At 43.2% G+C, this 22,144-nt stretch overlaps 1 protein-coding gene across 4 annotated transcripts in view; it reads right to left on the bottom strand.

The window, feature by feature from the left end:
- Positions 1-362: 362 nt before the first annotated feature.
- Positions 363-22,144, bottom strand: part of RBM47 (RNA binding motif protein 47) — a 158,475-nt gene continuing 136,693 nt past the window's right edge. For 3 of the 4 annotated variants that reach the window (XM_088021189.1, XM_088021190.1, XM_088021192.1), the window contains 2 exons: positions 19,663-19,844; positions 14,364-15,238 (listed from right to left, as the gene is read on the bottom strand). In XM_088021189.1, coding sequence (XP_087877315.1) covers positions 15,005-15,238; positions 19,663-19,844 — 416 coding nt within the window. In that variant the 3' untranslated portion in view covers positions 14,364-15,004. Of the gene's footprint in view, positions 1,187-14,363; positions 15,239-19,662; positions 19,845-22,144 lie in introns of those variants that run through there. The other variant, XM_088021191.1, reaches the window with a different exon arrangement.

The raw sequence follows: 22,144 nt of genomic DNA, 5'->3' as shown, positions 1-22,144 counted from the left end.
GATCATTTAAATACATCCTGCTGCCTCGCACCCTGTCCCTGTTCCTAATCCTGTGGTTAGAGAAACACCCAAAGTAGCTCTTGTCCCAGAGCCTTAAAACTCTGTTCAAGGGGAGGGGTAAACAAGTCTTCTCTGCTCTCCAAGTTCTTTGCTATCTGAGCATTGCAACAGCAACAGCCAATGGCCTAACCTTTTGCCACAGATAGGCCTGCCTACAAGAGCCCAGGCAAAGAACCTTGTTTGTCATGGAATAATAGAATGCTAGACCCTGAGATGCCTCTGAGATCATCAGACCCACAATACACAAATGAGGAAACTAAGATCCAAATAGATGAAATAATTTGTCCAAGATCACACAGGCGGTAGTAATAATACCCGTTGCTCCAATTTATTGAATGTGCATGACATTACCTACCATTGGGCAAAGCATTTTACTGGAGGTATGTAAACCTTGCCCGGAGGTACTATTACCTCTAATTGGCAGAAAGAATAAGGAAGACTAGAGAAGCCAAGTGACTTGCTCAGGGTCCCCTAGCTCAGCACAACAAAGCCAGGTTTCTGGACACTCTCTTGGACACCATTCTCTGAATTAAAATCCTGCTGGTGGGGCTGGCGGAGTGCTGGATTTTCCATATCCAAACGGTGACAGGTTGCATCTGCTGTTTCGTAAGTGGCCAGTAACGAGGGGGAAAAGCACCTGGCCTCCCTGGGGCGAAAGGATTATACTTCTCAGCTCATCTTTCCACAGGCCTCTCCAAAGAGGCTGTGAAATGTTGACAAACGAGTTGAAGGTGGATCAGGTGCCATCCGCTGTGCATTGACTTCCTGCTTAACTGTGTCCCTGGCACTTGCCGTTGAGGGCACAGAAACGCAAAGAGGATGTTAGCTTTCTCACGGGGTGATGTGAAATCAGAGGCTCCATGCAGGTCTGGGAGGTGGGGACAGGTTTTGTGTCTCTTCTTGCTCGTACCCCCCTCACCACGGCTTGGTATCTTTTCCTTCCTTCATGTCCCGACAGTCTCCGGCAAAGCCTTCCTCTGTGCCAGAAACTTTGCCCCAGTCCTCCTTCCCTCTGATCCAGAAAGTGACATTTCCCTGGGGCCCTGCTCTCTGCCCTCCAGGCTGGTTGATAAGCTGATCCCTCTGATGTGCACAGGGCCAACTCTTGCTCCCTTCAGGTAACACACTGGAAAAGTAAAGGGTAGAATTGTCAAGCTTCTGAGCAGTCTGTCAGAAATATATTTGAGGAGCCACGAAGGCCTTATAGGGACACAACATAATCATAATCTGATTCTTTAATTTCTAGGGTGGCCATGAGCCTGATACTGTGCTTCCCCTCCTCCCAAACTGCCCGGGGCAAGATTTCCAAGGCTCTGCCCCTGCAAAGTGTATAAGGAGTGAAATTTATTTGCATCTGTGTCCTCACCCAAAAGCTATACCTCATGTGGGACTTGGGAACTCCCCATTGTACCCTGGGGGACTCTCAAGTGTCTCTCTGAGTACAAAGGAAAGTTGAAGCTATGCTTAAAGCTATGGCAAAATAATATTAAACTAGCATTTTTGAGCAATTCTTACGGATCAGATTCTACGTATTCATCTCTAAGCTTTATCACAAACTTGAGAGATTCATATTACCATTTCATTTTATTGATGAAGAAACTGAGATTCAGTGGCTTGCCCAAATTCTCACAAGAATTAAGTCTGAGAGAGGTACATCTGAACTCATTGCCCATGCTCTTTTGTTCATGCCAAGAAATGTGTCCCCTTAGCTCAAAGCATGTCTCCAGCCCAGTCTGGAGCTGGCTGGTGATCCCTCATGACAGTTGATTGGTAAATTTTCAGGAATTTTGTGAACAAATTGCTAAAGACAGCCATTATTAAAAATCAAATTATATAAACTTATAATGAAATAAATTATATTTAAAAAGGTAATAAATAGGGACTCCTGGGTGGCTCAGTCAGTTAAGTGTTTGCCTTTAGTTCAGGTCATGATCCCAGGGTTCTGGGATCGAGTCCTGCATTGGGCTCCTTGCTCAGTGGGAAGACTGCTTCTCCCTCTCTCCCTGCTGCTCCCCCTGCTTGTGTGCTCTCTCTCTGACAAATGAATAAAATCCTAAAAAATAAATAAATAAATAAAAAGGTAATAAATACTCAACACCTGAATAAGGTTAGTTACACCTATTTTATCTGTGTGGTGGAAATACCAAAAAAATGCTAGATTATTACACTTTCCTCCCAACTCTGCATTTGGTGATAGCACCGAAGAAATCAGAGAGAAAAATCTTCATGATCTGGGAAATTTGGCAATGGATTCTTAGGTATGACACCAAAAGCACAAGCAACAAAAGAAAAAAAATGGATAAATTGGACTTTATCACAATTAAAAACTTTTTCATCACAGCACATCATCAAGAAAGTGAAAAGATAACCCACAGAATGGGAGAAAATATTTGCAAATCATATATTTGAAATGGGCTTGGTATCCAGAATCTATAAAGAACTTTCACAACTCAACAACAAAAAGACAACCCGATTAAAAATGAGTAAAGAGGGGCGCCTGGGTGGCTCAGTTGTTAAGGTAAAGAACTTGAATACAAATTTCTCCAAAGAAGATACAGAAATGGTCGATAAACATGAAAACATTCTCAACATCGTTAGTCATCAGGGAAATGCAACTCAAAACCTCAATGAGATACCACTTCACATCCACTAGGATGGCTATAATAAAAAGAAAGAAAGAAAGATAAAAAAGTATTGGCAAGGATATGGAGAAATTATAACCCTCATACATTGCTGGTGGGAATGTGAAATGGTGCAATTGTTATGCAAAACAGTTTGGCGGTTCCTCAAAAATTAAACATAGAATTTCTATATGAGGTAGCAATTGTACTCCTAGGTAGGTACATACCCAGGAGAACTGAAACAAGTGTTCAAACAAAAACTTGTACATGAATATTCATAGCAACATTATTCATAACAGCCAAAAAGGAGAAACAATACAAATGTCCATCAACTATTGAATGGATAAACAAAATGTGGTATATCCATACAACGGAATGGATTTTGGATTATCTCATCTTGCACCAAAATATTTTAAAAATCTATGCTCATCCTCTTGCCAAGTTTTTTTTTGACTCTGGACTGGAATTTTGCCACTGATTTCCTAATCTCCCTCCTACATTTTGCCTCCTCCTTCTCCGTGTTGGGTGGGCATGACACAGAAGCCAGAGATCACAGCGGATGTTGATCAATCAGAGTGGCTATTGGCTGATACCCATGGGCTCTCAGCTGAACCATCATGACAGTGCTCAATAGTCTGACTTGACAGAACGGGCCCTTGAAAAGGTAGCTGTCACAATTCAAAAATTCTGCTTCTCTTTTGTTAATACCTGACTTTCAAAACTATTGTCTTACAATGGACTGAAAAGAAACTGACCTCCTGGCTGGTCTCTCACTCTTTGAGTCACTGAATCCCATTATCGCAGGTATGGGGAGTCGCAGAACACCATGATTAAGGCAAATGAAAAATGCATCCACTGAAATTTTCCAGAAGTAGGGGTGCCTGGGTGGCTCAGTCGGTTAAGCATCTGCCTTTGGCTCAGGTCATGATCTCAGGGTCCTGGGATGGATCCCCACATCAGGCTCCCTGCACAATGGGCAGCCCTCTCCACCTCTTATACTCTCTGGTGCGCTCTCTCTCGCAAGTAAATAAATAAAATATTTTTTAAAAAAGAAATTTTCCAGAGGTAATATTTCATTATAAAGGGTCATCCTTTTAAAACCCATAGTTTTAACCCACTTTTATGTAGCCAATTACCTTCTGGACTTGGCCTGGATTCTCTACAGGTGTTTCAAGTTCAGTACATCTCCAAAGTGAGCTTGTCAAGTGCTTAACCAAATGTGCTACTCCCTCTATACTCTTCAGTTAAGTAAATTGCAATCCAGGGATCTGGTTAAGAATGTGGATTCTGGGGGTGCCTGGGTGGTGCAGTTGGTTAAGCACTCGACTCTTGGTTTCAACTCAGGTTGCGATCTCAGGATTGTGAGATCAAGCCCCACGTTAAGCTCTGCACTCAGCAGTGGAGTCTTCTTGAGATTCTTTCTCCTTCCTCTGCCCCTTCCCACCCTGCCCCACATGCTGTCTCTCTCTCAAATAAATAAATAAATAAATAAATAAAATCTTTTAAAAAATTAAAAAAATTAAAAAAAAAAAGATTGTGTTGGGGCACCTGTGTGGCTCAGTCGGTTTAGCATCTGCCTTTGGCTCAGGTCATGATTCTGGGGTCCTGGGATCGAGCCCTGCATGGGGCTCTCTGCTCAGCAGACAGCTTCTTTCTGCCTCTCCCTCTGCCTGCCGCTCCCCCTGCTTGTGCTCTCTCTCTCCCTTTCTGTCAAATAAATAAATAAAATCTTAAAAAAAAAAGGTTGTGGATCCTGTAGTCAGACTGTCTGAGTCTAAATCCTGATTCTGTCACTTGCTGCCTGTGTGACCTTGGATAACTTATTTAATCTCTCTATGACTCAGGTTCCTTATTTACAAAGTGGGGTAAGAATAGTATCTCATGTAAAAAACAGAAGGACGAATTGAATATCTATTTAAAGAGTATTTAGAGCCCCCAACCCCCTCCTTGCTTCAGCTGGGTAAATGGCTGCCATGTCTATTCTCACTCTAGCAGGAGCCCGGGGTTTTATTCTCTGAAGAGGTCTCTGAACTGCAGGATACCAAGCATATACCCTAACCCTGACCCTAACTTAAAAACAACAAGAAGAATAATATCTCATGGAGTTGTTAAGAGGATTAAATGTGCCAATTTCTGTTAAGTACTTAACACAGGGCTACGTGATGTTAGCCGTATAAGACTGCACCACTACCCCCCCAATTATCCAGGCCAGATACTTGGGAGTTATTTTCCATTTCCCGTTGTCCCATCACTAACTAGTCACCAAAGTTTATTGACTTTAACTTAACACCTCTTGAGTTCATTCTGTCACCAGCCCATTTGCTAGTGCCTTAGTCGAGCCCACTAACATCTCTCATCGGTAACCTGCAACAGTCTCCGAAACGATCTCCCTTTCTTTTATCCTTCCCTTCCTGTCTATTCTCCATACTCTGGCCGAACATTCTCTCTAAGATGCTATTCTGATCAAGTCATTTCCTTGATGAAAATGAATTATTGATTCCCCACCATGCTCAGGATGGATCTTACTCCTGAATGGCCAATTCTGCTCTGCATGCACCTCCCCTATAACACACACACACACACGCACACACACACACAAAACCAGCAGCCTCTCTCTTCAAACTCACATCACCAGCCTCACCCCTATTTAGGCTTTACTTCTTTTATGCTGTTTACAGGCCCATGGCTCCCTTTATCACAAGTCCTTCTGCCCCCTCTCAGCCTTCAGAACCCAGCATAGTTTCCCCTTCTCCAGGAATAGTTCCCTGAATCCCGAGTCTGGCTTAAGTATCCCTCCTTGGTACCCCATAAGCATAACAGTTCTTCCACTGCGCCAGAACTTTCTTGAGAGCGGCACTTTCAGCTCTCTATCCTGAATGCCTTGCACAATGTTTACTATATAACTGATGCTCAATAAATGTTCAGTGAATGAATGGAAGTTTGTTAGGTGGACATGTAGAGGTAAGAAGAGAACTTCTAAAAAGAACGAAGATCGTTTGTTTTAATGGGAGAGAATGGTAATCAGATGAAAAGAACATAGTCCACATCTTCAGCCACCAACATGGCCTCTGGCCAGAGGGGCCACTGGAGATAAATGGCTGGAAAGGCCCTACTGGAGCATACTGTCTGAATATCAGTTCTGCCTGTGACTGGCAGGAGGTAATTCTAGATGAATGCCCAGGGACCAGATTATAGAGGGCTGTGTGTGCTGTAAGCTAGTGTCTGAACTTCGTACAGTCAACAAGGCAATGCCACTGAAGGTTTTTGACGTGTCATTCAGGTTTGATTTTAGGAAGATCACTCTGGCTATGGTGTGGAGGGTGAACGGAAAGTGGAAAGGGAGTAAGAATGGAGGCGGGGAGACCCACGAGGAGGCTGTCTGTGCCACCGTTGTCCTTACAACATGGTACTAGGTACTGCTGGTGCTCCGTAGAGAAAATAGGATGCTGTCTCTTATTGTGGAAATCTCAAAACACAAGGAGCCAGACACTCCCTCATGCGATTACCCCATGGTGAGATCAAACTTGGGGGGAAAGAAGTACATGAACTCTCAGATACCAGGGGGAACATTCCGGGAAAGCGGAAGTGAAGTCTTCAATCTCCCTTCCGTCGGTGGGATATCCTAGCTCTATTTGGGGTAGAGTGTTTAAATGAAAGTGTCAAGCTATTGTGGTATGTTCTTTAAAACTTCAAATTCCAAGTTCTTTTTGAATGGACATATTTAACATTTGGGTGAAAAAGCTGTTCTGAGAGACGCACCAATGTATCTGTTGCACCCAAAATGTAGGGCTGATGCTGAGCCAACCAAGTCACTTTCCAGACTCCCTCAGAACCATAGCGCTCTTATCCTTTGAAATGCTCTCATTTCCCGAGTCGACCCAACAAGGGTGTGAATGGTGGCTTTTCCAGCCACAGCTGTGAAGCCTTGGCAGTCATTTATGGGACTTAAAATAATGGTAACTGCCTCATAGAGTTGTCACGAGGTCTTAGTGAGACACTGTGTTTAAAGTCTTTGGCACCTCACAGTCACGCCATATTATTTAATTTAGAGTATCACTGTCATCTTGGGCAAGCCATGTATCGTCTCTGGGTCACAATTTCTTCCTTGATAACATGGAGATAAGGTTCACCATTGTTTCTTTAGGTCCCACCACAATGCCTGGCACATAACAGATGCTCAAAAAAAAAAAAACCCAAAAAACAAAAAAACCCCAAAATACATTTGTTGAATAAACGAATGAATGAAGAGGAGAAAAGGAAGGAGAAGAATGTCTTTTTTAACTGTCTTAGGGATTGTCTTGAGGCTCAAGTGAGGTAGAGCTGAAGACAGCCTTCTGTGGACAGTGAAATGCTATTCAAAGGTAAGCTGATAATATCACCATTTTAGAATAAAGAAGTTCCCTTGAGTGGCATGTCTTTCTAGGATTTTATTCAGTATGTCTCATACACGGGCCATTGGTCCTTAACATTATTCAATTAACTCTCCAAGGGTCTAATTATTTGGCCCCTGGCAACTCAGACTTCCTAGGCTGACCTCCCTCTGGGCTGCCTTTGTGGTACGTGCTCATGCACAGTTGGAGGACCTCCTGATCCTTAGTTTTTCTCTTTATCCTCCTGGGTATAGCCTTAAATGCCAAAATTAGAACTTTACTCCTCAGTTTACTGAACAAGGGATTTGCCCTTAGTGAAAAATGAAAATGAAAAATGAAAAATTCCTTCCCTTCCTGAGAGTGGAGTTCGATACAAGGGACGCTGGAGTGCAAGAGATTTGGAGCCATGGGGAATAAAAGAAGGACAATCCCGCAGGGCCCAGAAACTTCTAAAGGTTTCGTGCCCCATCCTCCACCACGTGTGCTGGGTTTTTATTCTCTCCTTTCCAACGACCTTTATGGTGAAGTGACTGTTAGGAGATCAGCATAAACTTCTAGAAGAACAAATTACTTAACTCCTTACAAAATGGGTATATGATAATTACCCACCCTCGACTACTCACCCAGACACAAACACTTGTCCCCAACTCTGGAGTTAGTCTGTGTTCAAATTCAGGCTCTTCACTTACCGGCTATGTGACCTTGGGGGAAGTTATTAAACCTCTCTCTGCCTCCTTGCTTTTTATCTCTAAAAGGGATGATAGTAGCAGTGATCTCAAGTATGAGAAAAATGACCCATGTGAAACTAATCTGTGCTGTTAGAGGTCAGAGCAGTGGTTACCCTTGGGGAGGAGGTAGTGACTGGATGGGGCCATAGGGAATCTTCTGGCATGGCGGTCATGTCTCTTACCTGGATGCTGGTGACATGGATATACTGTTCCTGAACATTCTTCAAGCTATATGTGATATGTGCACAATTCTAGATCCACATTATTTTTAATAAAGTTTTTTTTAATCCATGTAAACTACACAACATATAGTAAGCCTTCAATCAGCATAGGAGTTACTGTTAGTTCATTACACTCATAAATTATTCTTACCTCTTGCTGAATGAACACCCTCTAAGTCTTCAACATTATTCCAAAGAATAAGGAAAATGAGGAATAAGAAGAAATACAGAGAGCAAGGGATATTTGCACTTAGGTGTCAGGAAATGATGCAAAATAGATTATTTTCTTTATCGTCTCTTATGCTCTGAATGCTTCCTTCAAGAAATGCTAGAGCATATTTAGACTCAGCCACATTTCCGGAATTTCTCCTCTTAGGGGCGCATCTTATTTGGAAAGGGGAGATTAAGGGCCTGTCAGGAGCTGGGGTTGCTTAGCACTTTGTGTAAGATTGAGAAAGTATCAAGTGGCCATATTTGAATCAGGGTTGGGGTGAAGCTGGTGAGGCTGATAGAAATACCATTTCCTGGTACCACCACTCTTTAGAATAAAGGTCCTGCAAACAGAGAGAAAAATTCCCTGCAACAAGCAAACTGGAATGGCCCAGTGTTATCCTAATACCATAAGCTCAAAAGTCTTGACCCAGGGCTCCCAGCAAGGTCATCTCAGAAACAACTGGACTTCAGCAACTTGTCTTACCTGCCTCAGAATGACTAAGGCCTATTTAAGCCTCGTGGTTGGTTAATCATTAATGGAAAATTTTGACAAACAAAGTAGAGCAAGCCAAGAAAGAAGGATGGCTAAAAATTAGCTCAGGAAAGGTCATATTTCTTGCAAATGCAGGGTTTGGTGTTGCATTTGGTTGTGGGTATAATTGTGTGGAACAGAGTCACAGGAAAATATAAGCCCACCGAGGAAGCCAGTGAGTCCTGGAAGATTTTCCTTGAAACCGTGCTCTGCCCTCACAGTCCTGTGGAAGACTATAGGCCTCCTTCACCTTTGCTGAGAAGTCTGCGTGTCTGTGGGGCTGCCACAAGGAGAGTGGGGAAACCCTGGCCAGCACACGTAGCTATAGTCTGATTTCCGAGAGGAAAGGGAGGAAGGTTCCAGAGGCTGGAAAGTGGACCTAAGGAAGGAAGGGGTGGGGAACCCTAAGAGCCCTGGCTGACCCCATAAACTCTCCACCACAAGATTAAGGTTGGTGGGCATTGCCTGGGACCAGGAAGACAAAACGGTGGGAGTTGCCCACTAGGGGGAGTGCTCAGATGCACCATGCTGTTGACTGAGAGAAAGCTAGGTTTCTTGGCAGTTTAGTAAATGCAGGGCTCCGCCATTTTCTGGAACTCAAAGTTCTAAGGAAGAATGATGTAGGGTTCTTCCCACTACCTTGTTTTAGGGGCCAAATCTCTTCCTTCTACAGCTAACACAGGCCCATGAACCCTGTTTAATGTTGAACGGGACAAAGGTTGAGTTTCTTCACTGCACACCCTTTCTCTTTCTCTGAGATAGCCATACTCAGCTTGTTCCGGGTACCTGACAATTCCATGTTGTTTTTTCTTCTACACCTGGCTACTTCCCGTTCCCTCTTCTCTCTGCTCAGCTGCCCTAACTCCTATTCATTCTGTAGATCTTTGCTCAGATGTGACTTCTTTCCCCCAGTCCTTCTTCACCCCCTGCGCAAGCCTACGGGGGGCTGCCCCCTCCCACTTCATAGCGCTTGCAACACTATCTTATCACACCTGGGTGTTTCTGGAGGGCAGAGGGTCAATTTTGTTGATTGTTGTCTCTCCAATGCCTCATGCTGTCCTGGCACACAGTTGGCATTCAATAAATGTTTATGAACCAATGAAAACAAAAAGGAATCAAAAGGGATAAAACAGAAAGGCTTAATAGAGTTAATATAGCAGAATGCATTCCACTACAGGGGAAGGGAAAGGAAATGTGTTTCTTGAGTGCCTACAACATACCAGGTCCATTAATTCATCTGACTTATGCAATAACATTGTGAGGTCTGGATTATTATTATCATATATTTTACCAGTAAAGAAACTGGTGCTCAGAGAGGCAAGGCGTCTTTTCTGAAGTCACATGTCTGGTAACTAGCAAAGCTGGGGTTTTAACGCCCAGGGAGATGGACTACAAACCCAGCCTTGTTCCACAAGGTCAGGGTGTTTGTCCACAGAGGCAAGTCTTTGGGCAACCAGATTTTTTCCAGGTAAATTGGTGTAAGAAGTTAGGAGACAGAGGAATAATGAATATCTAGGAAGGGATCACCGAAAAGGGAAAAGAGGAGAAAGAAAAGGCTGTATCCAGTCCAACAGCTTACAACTTGAAATTGAAGCAAAACACTTTGTGGAGGTCTCCTGAACCTCATTTTGTACTGAAGCCTAATCCTGCCCTTGACCTTGGGTGGTCAGAGATGGGGAATGTGTCAAGAAAGTGGGAGGGCAAGGATAAAGTGAGTACGTCTGTATCAGCCAACCCAGTCATTTTTATAAAAGCTGAAGATTTTTTTTTTTTTTTTAAGGGTCATGGTGTCAAAATGTCATTTCATCAAAACAGCCATGCCAAAATGTCACATTTCATGTTAAAAAAGAAAAAACAAAAACCCAACTCTGGTAGAAGCTGAGTGCCCAGAAGACTTGTAAGGTAATAATTGAGATAATATTCTATATATATTTCTGTTCAATAGCCAAGCACTCTAATATCCTTAAAACAGAGTTTAATAAGCCGGGAAGGTCAATTATAGCTAACAAAACACGCCACACACAGTGCGTGCCATGTAACAGCATCTGGTGTATGTTGGACTGTTATGGGATTATCCTTCACTAGAAAATAAAACCAGAGCTTTGTTTTCTAACTGTTCAACTAAGTAACTGCTTATGTATATTGTCATGACAGATATTTTCGGAATAAAAAAGTGGGGCACCTATTCTAGTGAAGATTCAGAAGGGTATAGCTGACTTCCTATGACAGTTCTTTAGCCTTCTCTACCACCTCTGGCACAGCCTTGTAGATAGAATTCCTTAAATCTCCCAGCGTGGACATTTTTAGCAGCTCTCCGTAGAGCTGCAAGGTCTTGCAGGCTGAGAAGAGGCATTCTCAGCCATTTGGCCTTCAGGTCTCATCCAAGGAAAGAGGCCGCATATGGAACCATACTAGAACCCAATGGAAAACTGTACTCGTAGAGCAGCTTTGCTTTTCTTTCTCTGGTCTCTGAGGTGGGCTGTTGGCATGACTGGTTTTATCCACTTCCAGGGTCAGTGTACTGTTGGCAAGAATCCGGGACTTGGAATCTGAGCACAGATTTCAGTCCAGGTCCTTACCAGCTGTGTGACCTTGACCAGTTACACTGCTTACTTCATTGAGTTTTTGTGAGGTCCACATGAGATTATGGAAGCCAAAGAGCCCAATGAGTCACGTCATCATAGCATTTGTCCCTACCCACCATGCTGTTTATCTGCTCAATCTGCGTTCTCCCACCGGAATGTAAGCTCTACTCGTGCACGATTTTGTGGGCTTATTCATGCTGTGGTTGCTATAAGCACACAGAACCAACCCTGGCACCTGGTAGAAGTGTGATAACACATTTTATATGATTATTCTTTTTCTAATGAGATCAAACTCTGTGGTTCTGCAATTTGAAGAGCATCTGTACTCTTCTAGAACAAAAAGAAACCAGCAGATCTTGTTGCCCTTGAAAATATTGCCTAATGATCTGTCATCTTAGGATGTTTGCTGGTCCCTCCTGCCTCTAAAAAAGAGCTTTATCTTTTTAAGGGGAAGCAAGAAGTTACCATTCCCAGAAATGTGAGAAGGAAGGCCGTAACCCAGACCGCTCAAGACTAAAAGATAAAATTCTTAATCAATGGTAAAGCCATGTGGGGCAAGTGCTTTAGAAGTAATTCTATTGACAACCTATCACCTGCCCTTGAACCATTTGATTGGCTTTGCTAATGGACAATGTCTGAAGTTAGTGATGCTCTCTAGAGAGAAGGGAAGGAAGTATCCAGCTAACCTTGCTGTGCACTGTGAAAATGAGGAACACAAGGCTTTGGTTTCTGAATGCAGTGACGGACCTTCAGGTCACCCAGCATGTTCACAAGATCACCAAACAAACTCAATGTCACATCAACTGCTTCCATTTATAGAGGTCTGAGTGTGGAGCTCTTGGGATCATAACCATCGGGACTGACAGCAGTGACAGGCTTAGCCACATCCTATTCCAGTCCAGATGTTGAGTAGAATTTGGGTGCTTAACCTTCAACCACCTAAGCTCAAGTTTGATGATACTGATAATGCACAACTTTTACTATATAACCCATCTTCAATGTAATTCCAAGCCAAAAACATGAGAGTAACTTGCTGGTTTCTCTGGCTGAAAATACTGAACTAGTTGCTTCCTTCCATACCGTAAGGGTTTCTCTAATTTTGTTAGGGAAAAAAAAATCAGTATAAAGAAAACACAATTTAAAATAAGGTCTCGAAACTGCTTTAAAGAAAGCTTTATTTACTACATACATCCTAAGAATGTATTGTAAATGGAGAAAGATCTAAATAAACTTAAAAGCTTTTCAAATACAAAGCAACTAAAGATAACTAAACTACTAGCAATGTTTGAAAACAGAGAACACTAAAGTTTTTTTTTTTTTAACATTTAGTTTGTTCTTAACCCTTAAAAAAAAAAGTTCACATTTCAAGTTATAAACTTACCTCAGTAGTGTACGTGAAATGGTTTTGAAACAGAAACAGACCATAGAAAGGAGGCTCACCGATATCTGTTTTTAAGGTAGTTTGGTAGTTGCCATGTTAAGATATCAATTTTTCTTTTCATTATTATTATTTTTTTGCAAATAATTTACAGGCATATGTAAAATACAGTAAGACTGCTAGGTCAGAGTCTCATCCAGTGAACTCTGTGACAATCCTTCACTGGAAGTTCTTTCACACCGAGTCAAGGGATGAGGATCTGATCCAAATTGCATTTTGTTGGATTACTCATTCCAACAGATTCGAGTTTGGATGCAGCTTGCTGGGTACATCATCAGGAACATTGCACGATTATTTTATGTCATTTAAGAACGATGGAAAGAAATGTTAGAAATGTTTAAAGGCCTTTGTAGGCACTCAATAATTTTACAGAATAGTTAAATAAATATTGCTTATATATAAAAAATTCATCCCACCCTAAGATGAGGGGGAGGGAAAAGGCATTTGGGAATCTCTTAATTTAAAATTTAAAACAAAACTAAAATACTTGCTAAAGGCATGATCCTATTATTAATCCATAAATAAGAATTCAGCCATTAGCAAAAATTCAGTGAGTGGAAAGATTTTATAGATCTCTAATGTGACATAAACACACAACTGTGTCCTTGCTACCTATTGCACACCTCAATTCCTTGATGGAGCCTTTAAAAAAAAGTTCCAAGTTGATGTATTTTATAAAGCAGATGACAATCTTAACATTTTACTGTATTTTACATTCACTCTGCTAAACAAAAGCCTTGAAACAGGCACAACACTGCAACAATACATTTACTTCCTAATAATAAACAAAACTTTTTAATAACATTGAAATAAAATGGTTTCACTCTGCATTAAACTATATACCAAGAACTTCCGCAACATTAAACAACTAAAAACCAGCATTAGATTATTTACAAGCTATCTTTTAACTTCTACAGGTCTCTCCTCCTCCTCCTGGATGTGCGCACCCCAAGTCGGCTCACCTACCGCGTGCACAGCAACAGAGGAAAGCCCTGCTCAATAAACATAGTATTTCCAATACCCTTGACGACCACAGACAATTTGCATTGAAACATGATAAGGCAGCTAGAAGCATAACTTTCTGCGACAAGAGTCTTCCGGGGGCCTTGCCGACAACAACATTCACTGTCTCTACAAACTCATACTTCAAAAACGAATAAAATAAAAGCATTAGAAAAGGAACTAAGGTTTTATATGAGACATTAAATAGCTATGCAAAAATGTCTTATGGAAAGTATTACAATCTTGTGCTTATGCATACTCTGCTACTGAAAATACCTCTCTAACCAAGACAAAAAGAAAAACCCACAACAAAACAAAAAAACCCCCACAAAAACCCAGGAAGAAGTATAAAAGCCATCAAAGTTCTCTCTATCAGAGGAATTCATTTGCCCTAGACTTGCCAAACTTGGAGGTGGGGCTGGGGATAGGAAGGAAGGAATGAGTAGGGGGGTGGGGAGGGCAAGACACATGGAGAAGGAGCGGGGAAACAGGGTAATGGTGGCAGGTGAGAGCTTTCCAGTGTTTGGACTTAGAAGTGTGACAAGTCTTTTCAACGTGGGCTTAAAGAGAGATCGAGTGTTTACTTTCTTTAAAAAAAAAAAAAAAAATAGTAGAACCATCTTCTTAACACGTGATAACACCATCAACCCTTAATGCAGCTGAAATAGAGATTTTACTCACTTTAAAATTGCACTTTCTAGTATAACTTTTAAAATAACATTTTATGTAGTATTTTAAAGCACTACTGTTTGTATCTTTAAATATTGAATCTATTTTTCAAAACAGTTCCCTAGCTGCTCAAATGTGCTTTTCAATATATAGTTGATATATTATCGAAGGTACTACAAAATAGAAATCTCTGGAGTGTAGAAGTTAAGAAAATAACCTTCATACTGAAAATATATCCTTAAAAATACAAAAACAAAAAACCTCTATACAAACGTACTACGGCATACAAATTTTTGAGAGATGGTATTAAGGCATGAACCGTTACAAGTCTCTTAGAAATGTATGAACAAGGGCTAAGTTGAAAACAGTCTTTAAAAAAAAAAAAAAGAAAAACAACACAACTAGTGGAAACTTCATGAATATAAAATCTTTCAGGGTGATATTGGATAACATTCTTCACTTTCAGGTTTCGTGAGTGTGCTAATCCCACACGTTCTTTCTTCATAAATAGTAAAGTGTTCCTTCACGGGTAGTTTGTGGTCTGCCTCCACTCTCCTCACCAGTGTCAGTATGTCTGGTAGATGTCATGGATGGGCACCTGAATAGCAGCGGCGGGGAAGGCCTGAGGTATGTAGCCCGCGTAGCCTCCGTAGACGGCGGCGGCCGCATTCTTCTGTAGTGTGGCGATTGTGGCAGTGGCTGGAGCAGCGAACGGCACGTAACTGGCCCCGTAGATCCCAGCAGTGGGAATTCTCTGAATGTTCGGAGCCACCGTGTACACTGGGGTGATCGGGCGGCCCTGAGGGGGAGAGACAGAAAGGCTCCTTACTGACCGCACAGTGGTGCCCGTCCCATGGAGTCAGCCCATGCAGGCCCTGGCTCCATTCGTTCTTCCCGTTCCCCGGGGTGCGACACAGGGAGAGGTGAAGGCAAAGGTTTTTCATTCTCAGGATGGGGAGGCAGACGGGCAAAATAAATAATTGTTGTAAGGGAAGGTGGTATAAGGGCCATTAAGGTAAGTTGGAGTTGCATCCTCAAGGCTCTGAGTTCAACTGGTCAAAGTGACGGAACTGCCAAGCGAAGGGAAAGTTTAAATACGCTGGAATCGTCGATCTTGCCATTCCTTTCCAGCGGCCTATGCCCCAGAGCCAGCTAGAAAAGGGAGTGGAGAATCTACCCTTTGCTCAGTTGATCTCACTGTAATTAAAAATATGGTTCCTAAAATACACGCCAGCCGCCTCAACTCTTATTTAACTAACGGAACATGGTGCTTCAAAAACGGGAGGGGACAACAGACAGGGACAATGTTACAGAACCCAGGGTAGAGATCTCCGTAGGCGCAGCTTTTTAAGCTGTGACCTAAAAACCGTGTGACCACAGACAATTTTCAGTAAGTGTGATTGATGATTTCGACCATCTCCCACCTAAGGTATGACACCCACGATATATACAGTTGACCCTTGAACCACACGGGTTTGAACTGAGTGGGTCCACTTCTATGTGGATTTTTTCCGCTAAGTTCAGCTATGTATGTACTTTCTCTCGCTTATGATTTTCTTACCCATTTTCTTTTCTTTAGTTTACTCTCCTGTAAGAATGCAGTATATAATCCATATAACATACACAATCTATGTTTCATCGACTGTTTATGTTCTCAGTAAGCCTTCTGGACAACGGTAGGCTGTTAGTAGTTAAGTTGTGGCGGAGTCAAAAGTTTTATAGGGATTTATTTACAACTGCATGGGGGGGGGCACACCTAACCCTTGTGTTGTTCAAGGGTCAACTGTCCAGATGGGTGTAGAGGCTTAGAAAAGGAACCAACTCACTTGGGAAGCTGGAGGAAGCATCGTGGAAGCAGAGACATTTGAGGTGGATCTTGAAGGATGAGGAGGAGTTTCCACAGGAAAAGGAAGTAGGGAAAGGCAAGCTCGCTACAGCTGCCTCACGGCAGATGCCACCACGGACTCCATCAGAGTCCCTGCCACTTGCTCTTCTCTACTTGAAAGCCTGACATGCTATGTTTTCCAAGCAAACAGGTGTAAAGAGTGAAGCCTGGGGTTCAGTATTTCCCGAAGGGTTTGCTCTGGAGCCAGTTCTGTGAGATGCTTTATGGAAAGGGGGATTTGTGGTAAAATAAAACACACACTTAACAAAATACCTAGTGTGCTTTATGTTCCTCAGAATACCCTGCAGTAAACGTCGCTATGGCCTCTATGTCTTCATGCAGCGTCAAAGTAAACAATTCAGGATACACGAAATGGAGAATTCGATTTTTAAAAATGAGTTCTTCCTGGATTTTCGTAAGGGAATTAGTTATCATTCATTTACAAAATTTGCAAAGGAGAGTCACAAAATTACATTCAAAGGAAGTCACCATCTAAGAGCCATTTTTCCACTGTAACCAAAATAGTAATTCTACTAAATGATAACAACAACCGAGGGACTGTGGTCTGCCAGGCACTATTCTAAGTGCCTTATTTGTATGACGTTATGGAATCATCACAACCACAAATGAAGCTGGTACTATGATTATACGGAGCGGTTTGGATGTGTTAAATGACCTGCACAAGGTGACACAGCTTTTAAGCAATGAAATGTGTGACTCTGGAGCCTGCACTTTTAGCCCTGTATTATCTCGTCTCCTACAACACCGAAACAACGAGTATCTCATTGGCAAGAGAGAAACTTCAGAAGGGGGAAGACGGTGGCTTACGGCAAGATACAAGCAGTCTTTTCCAAATGGGTGGACATATATTTAGTGACAAGTGCACAGAGGGATGAAATTGCAGGGAAGAGGGCATCCGTGAGAAACCTTTCCATGTGCTAAGGTCCAGCTCAACACCTAGGCTTGGAAGGGTTGAGCATGGGGAGTTGGGTGGGGGAGAGAGGTGAGGAAAAGACCTCACCAAGGGGAATGGTTATCCCTGCTCTACTTATACCATAGATTTGTAAAGATTGAGAACACGTTTGAGAAATAAATTTAAAAGAAAGTCTATGCCAGTAAACATTTTCTTAAATTACTTACAAAGCCTTTATGAAATTGAGGATATAAAATGGCTAAGCAGGAACATCCCTGAGCACGTGCAAGACAGAGGAGTATGACTGAAGGTGTTCCACAGGAAGGTTCTGGAAGTAACGCTGGGAACGGATTTCTAGTGTGGCTCCATTTGGAAAAGTGTTCTACTCACCAATGAGTAGTGCTTACTGCTCCTTCTGCTGCAATTTGGCAGAGAACACAGGAGTCGGGGTAGAGAGCCAGACATTCAGAGAGCCCAGGGTCAAAGAACTCAGAGGGAGGATGCAGAGAACCGAGATTGGCGGATGAGCACCAAGGCCACACATACTCAAAGAAGTCATTCCCGAGTTCAAAAGTAAGTAGCTCCAGGCATTCCGCAGGATATGTTGAAGGACAGGGGGAAGAAAATCTCCATCGGAATCAACTGATAATGACTGTCTACTGAACAAATTCATAAGCAAAGACTCTGAACAGAGACCCGATGGCAACACTGAGTGGAGACTGACAAAAGACCGGAACAGCGTGAGTACGAGACCTGGAATTTGGGACACTACACACCAAGGACAAAAGTGCACGAGTTTCTTAGTAAAGAGAAATTCGAAATTATTACCAGAATTCCACCAACTATGGTCTGGAGGTTACTGCAGATATTTATTAGTCAGTCCACAAGTAGCAGCTACGCTCAGTTGCCATTTTAGAGTGTGAGTCATTTACAACCGATTCCTAAGTCCAGACTTAAGGAATACTTGATGACCCACTGATAAATGAATATACTTCAACTGGCGTGACCATTTCTGACTGGCACAGTCAAGACTGTGCACAGAGAAGGCAAAAGTGACAGCACTCCAGTGTGGTGGCTCACCAGCCGGCCTCACGAAGAGCCAATACAAAACATGGATTCTAGAACCCCAGGTGAGATCTGCCCAGTGCGAATCTTCTGGAGTTTGAGTCTAAGAATCTGTTTTGTAAACGTATTCCCTGGATAATTCTAATCCAGTTAGGGAAGAGACCCCAGGTCTGAGTATCTTTGTTGACTGAAAAGGTATTTGAGATTCACTGCCTCACAAAAAGTAGCTTTAACAAGATTCTATTGTTTTGTTTGGTTTTGTTCGGATGAATGACATATCGTCTATAGGTATTCCCTACGTGCTATGCCCTGATGATAAAAAGAAAACATAAGATGTAACTCTCGGTCTAGAGGAGCTTCATGAGTTGGGGAGCTAGAACACAATGGCAATCATACGCCAAGTTATAACATGAGTGACGAGACATCCAGGAGACAGGATTTCCAAGGCTCAGGTGGATGGGAAAGATTCTACAGAAGTCACAAGACTGAAGACACCACACAGAAGAGAAGCTGTGAGCAAAGGTGGGGAAGGAGGCTGGCACGGTAAGACTGGACTGGGAGGAGGAGGAGTGGGAATGGCTGCGTCTGCTTAGAGGAGAGGATTAAAGGCAGATTTTGTGAAGCTTCATACAGCTGTATCTCTACAGATAGTTCTCTCTCCATGCACACTCTTATATACCTTTATATGGATATACATACTGAAATATTCAATACAGGTGGGGGGAGAGAGAACTTCATTTATTTATTTTTTTAAAGATTCATTTATTTATTTGAGAGTGAGAGAGATCTTGGGGTGGGGAGGGGCAGAGGGAGACAGAATCTCAAGCAGACTCTGCTCTGAGCACAGAGCCCGATGTGGGGCGCAATCTCACGACCCTGAGCTGAAATCAAGAATCAGAACCTTACCCGACTGAGCCCCCCAGGCGCCCTGAGAGAACTTAAAAAAAAAAAAAAAATCTTCCTCGAACTGCAATTTGGAATGTGAAAATGTGAGCGATCTCCCTGGACTTTGGGAGTCAGCCGCTTAACAGTAAGAACATTGAGTTAAAAATTATCCAGCGTCATAAAAAAAAAAATCGTATGTACAATATCATGACACCGTGAAGAATTACATGTGTCATTTTTGCATATGGCTTCCCATCTTTCGTACAGTGATGACATTAGGGTAGTACAATTATTATTTGAAACTTTTCTGTCCTGGCATGATTTACAGGACCCATTTTTCCTGTCGCCCCATCCCACACTTCATCAGAGAGCTAGGCACACCGCGAATTCTCCTGCCGACAGGGAAATGAATCCATGCTAAAGGGAGGCCTCCCACACGGATGTCGGATGTCGAAGACCCCAGCAAGCGCTCTACCTGGAATGGGGGCGGCGTTGACACGGCAGGAATGACAGCGGCGGCGGCGGCGGCTGGGTCTGGCTGCACGGCGATGGGGCTGATCATGTGCTCCATTGTGTGGATTTTGCCGTCTTCGATCATTTTAGGGGCTGGCGCTGCCTGAAACATGGAATACTGGGCCCCGATGGCAGGGATGGCCACTGCAAGAGAAGGGACAGGGAAATGCACATCGCTTGAAAGTCCCCGAGGAAGATCCGTCGCTTTCTCGCTATTTTTCTCTTTTTTTAAAGATTTTATTTATTTGACAGAGAGAGAGAGACAGCGAGAGAGGGAACACAAGCAGGGGGAGTGGGAGAGGGAGAAGCAGGCTTCCTGCCGAGCAGGGAGCCCGATGTGGGGCTCGATCCCAGGACCCTGGGATCATGACCTGAGCCGAAGGCAGTCACTTAACCAACTGAGCCACCCAGGCGCCCCAGCTTTCTTGCTATTTTTCAAAGCCAAGTGTGGTGGTCACGGGCCTCCCCGGCTAACTGATGCTCCCTCAGTCCAGGTACCAAGGCGCTACCCAGGAAGAAGAGAGGGGAGCTGGCAGGTACGTCCCCCGAGCCCTGCTCGACCCGCAAAAGGAACCACGTGGGTACGGAAGGAGTCTCCCAACAGATGCTCACAGAAAGATGTCCAGAGTTAGGTGTCTGCACTAACATTTTTCCTCCTGCTGCTACAGAGAAATCTCATCTTGAATCCCACAGCACAGGAAAGGGCCTTCTGACTGAGAGGGGAGGCTCAGAGTGAGAAGTGAGATCAGAGGCTCAAGGCCCACCAGGTGCGAGCAGGAGTGAGCCTGCTGGCCCTCATCACTCACCTGGCTCATTACCAGACCCGCCACCCTTTCGCTTTCACGTTTTAAGAAGCAGGTGCTGGGGAGGGTTTCCTTCTGGGGAACTCAGAGGTCTGTGCATGCCTTCCCCACTCTGTGTTTCAGATTTCAGCATTACTGATTCAAGGAAAAATACTTAATAAAAAATGGCAAATTCCCTCATTTTCTAATGTCCACTCAGTAGCGAAGCAGCAGAGTGACTGGTTTTAGGATGGGCCCTGCCAACTCAAAGATGTGTTCCTGTGAGTAAAGTCCAAGGGATTCCACTTTAACCAGGGGCTCAAACATTACTCAAGGGATTCTATTTTAACCAGGGGCTCAAACAGACAGCAGTTAATGAATGCCAACATATAGAAAGAGGTAACAAGGAAAAAATTCTAGCCCTGGTTTTGGGGGAGTCTGTGAGTATGTGGTATGTGGGCGTGTTTAAGCAAGACTATAAAATGCATACACAGAGGGGGCTTTCATTCATGTTTTTTCCTACAAAAACAGGTAGGTATATTTACTCTACTACAAGCTGACTTGATATGAGGTAAAGAAACAAATGATTGCAGGCTAAACAATGGTATGGCCTTTCAATAAAATGGACCTAAAACGTTAACAAAATCCTTCACCTGCCTTTTCAATCATATGGTCTTGTGGCCAGATACTTCACTAGAAGTTTTAATTTTTTGGATGAATTAGAAATAGAGGCCAAGGGGATGGGGACCTGAGGCAATAAGGAGTTTAAGCTACACTGGGGTTGTACTGAGTACCTCTGGATTGTTTCGGCTATCGGTCCATAGGAACTTCTACGTCAGGCCCCAGGACACGACTATACACTTAAAGATGGCTTAAGAGTTCTTCTCTCTAGTTAAATCTTAAACTATTGCAACTTGCCAACAGGAGTCCCTCTTCCAAAAGGTAGAAGTGACAACTCCCATATCCAGGCTCTGTTTTATGGCATTACAGCGAGATACGTGATCAGTTTAACATTGCTTATAGCGTCAATGGCATTTATAAGGAAATCCAGTGTAAGGAGTCACCTGACTGAGAACTTACAACATTTTTTCACAGGAAAAAAAGATTATCATTGGATTATCAAAAGGAAGCTCTACTGGGAAAGGCTTTTTAAGCCCTATGTGGCAATGCAAACCTATGCCCCAAATGCAGATTCCTTGAATCTCTTAGCTAGGGGAGGGAGTGTACAGTCCTCAACTAGAAGAAAATCAGAGTAGCTGAGCTTCAAGGGGAGGATTCTCTCCAAGAGCTCTTCGATCTACCCTCCCTGAAACCAGGAAGAGGGCTGAGGAGGATCGCTCTGACTGTCCACGAAGGAATTTTCCCCATGTTTGGATGCCTGTGCAATGTGTGCTAGTAGGGAGCTGGTGCCACGACGCTCTCTTCATGGAGTTCCTCGCAAGTTAGGATCAGAAAGAAGACCCAACTTGTGTTAGGTGACCAATGGGCACTATTAACACTGGCAAACTGGTTTGTGGGGCCTGGAGGTGAAAGCAACGTTCAAGGTCTCTGGCTTGAATTACTTGAGTGTCCCTACCCCCAATCTAGTGATCCAGCGAGAGGGGCAGAGAGGAGTGCTGGAAGTCAGAATCCAGGAAATGAGCAGCTGCAAAAACTTGCACC

The sequence above is a fragment of the Eumetopias jubatus genome, unplaced genomic scaffold (genome assembly GCF_037043125.1).
Source record: "Eumetopias jubatus isolate StellerSeaLion01/CBP00866 unplaced genomic scaffold, mEumJub1_p1.0 scaffold_2, whole genome shotgun sequence".
In the NCBI taxonomy this organism is placed as follows: domain Eukaryota; kingdom Metazoa; phylum Chordata; class Mammalia; order Carnivora; family Otariidae; genus Eumetopias; species Eumetopias jubatus.
The sequence above is the reverse complement of the archived record's forward strand: the minus strand, read 5'-3'. Positions and strand labels throughout refer to the sequence as shown.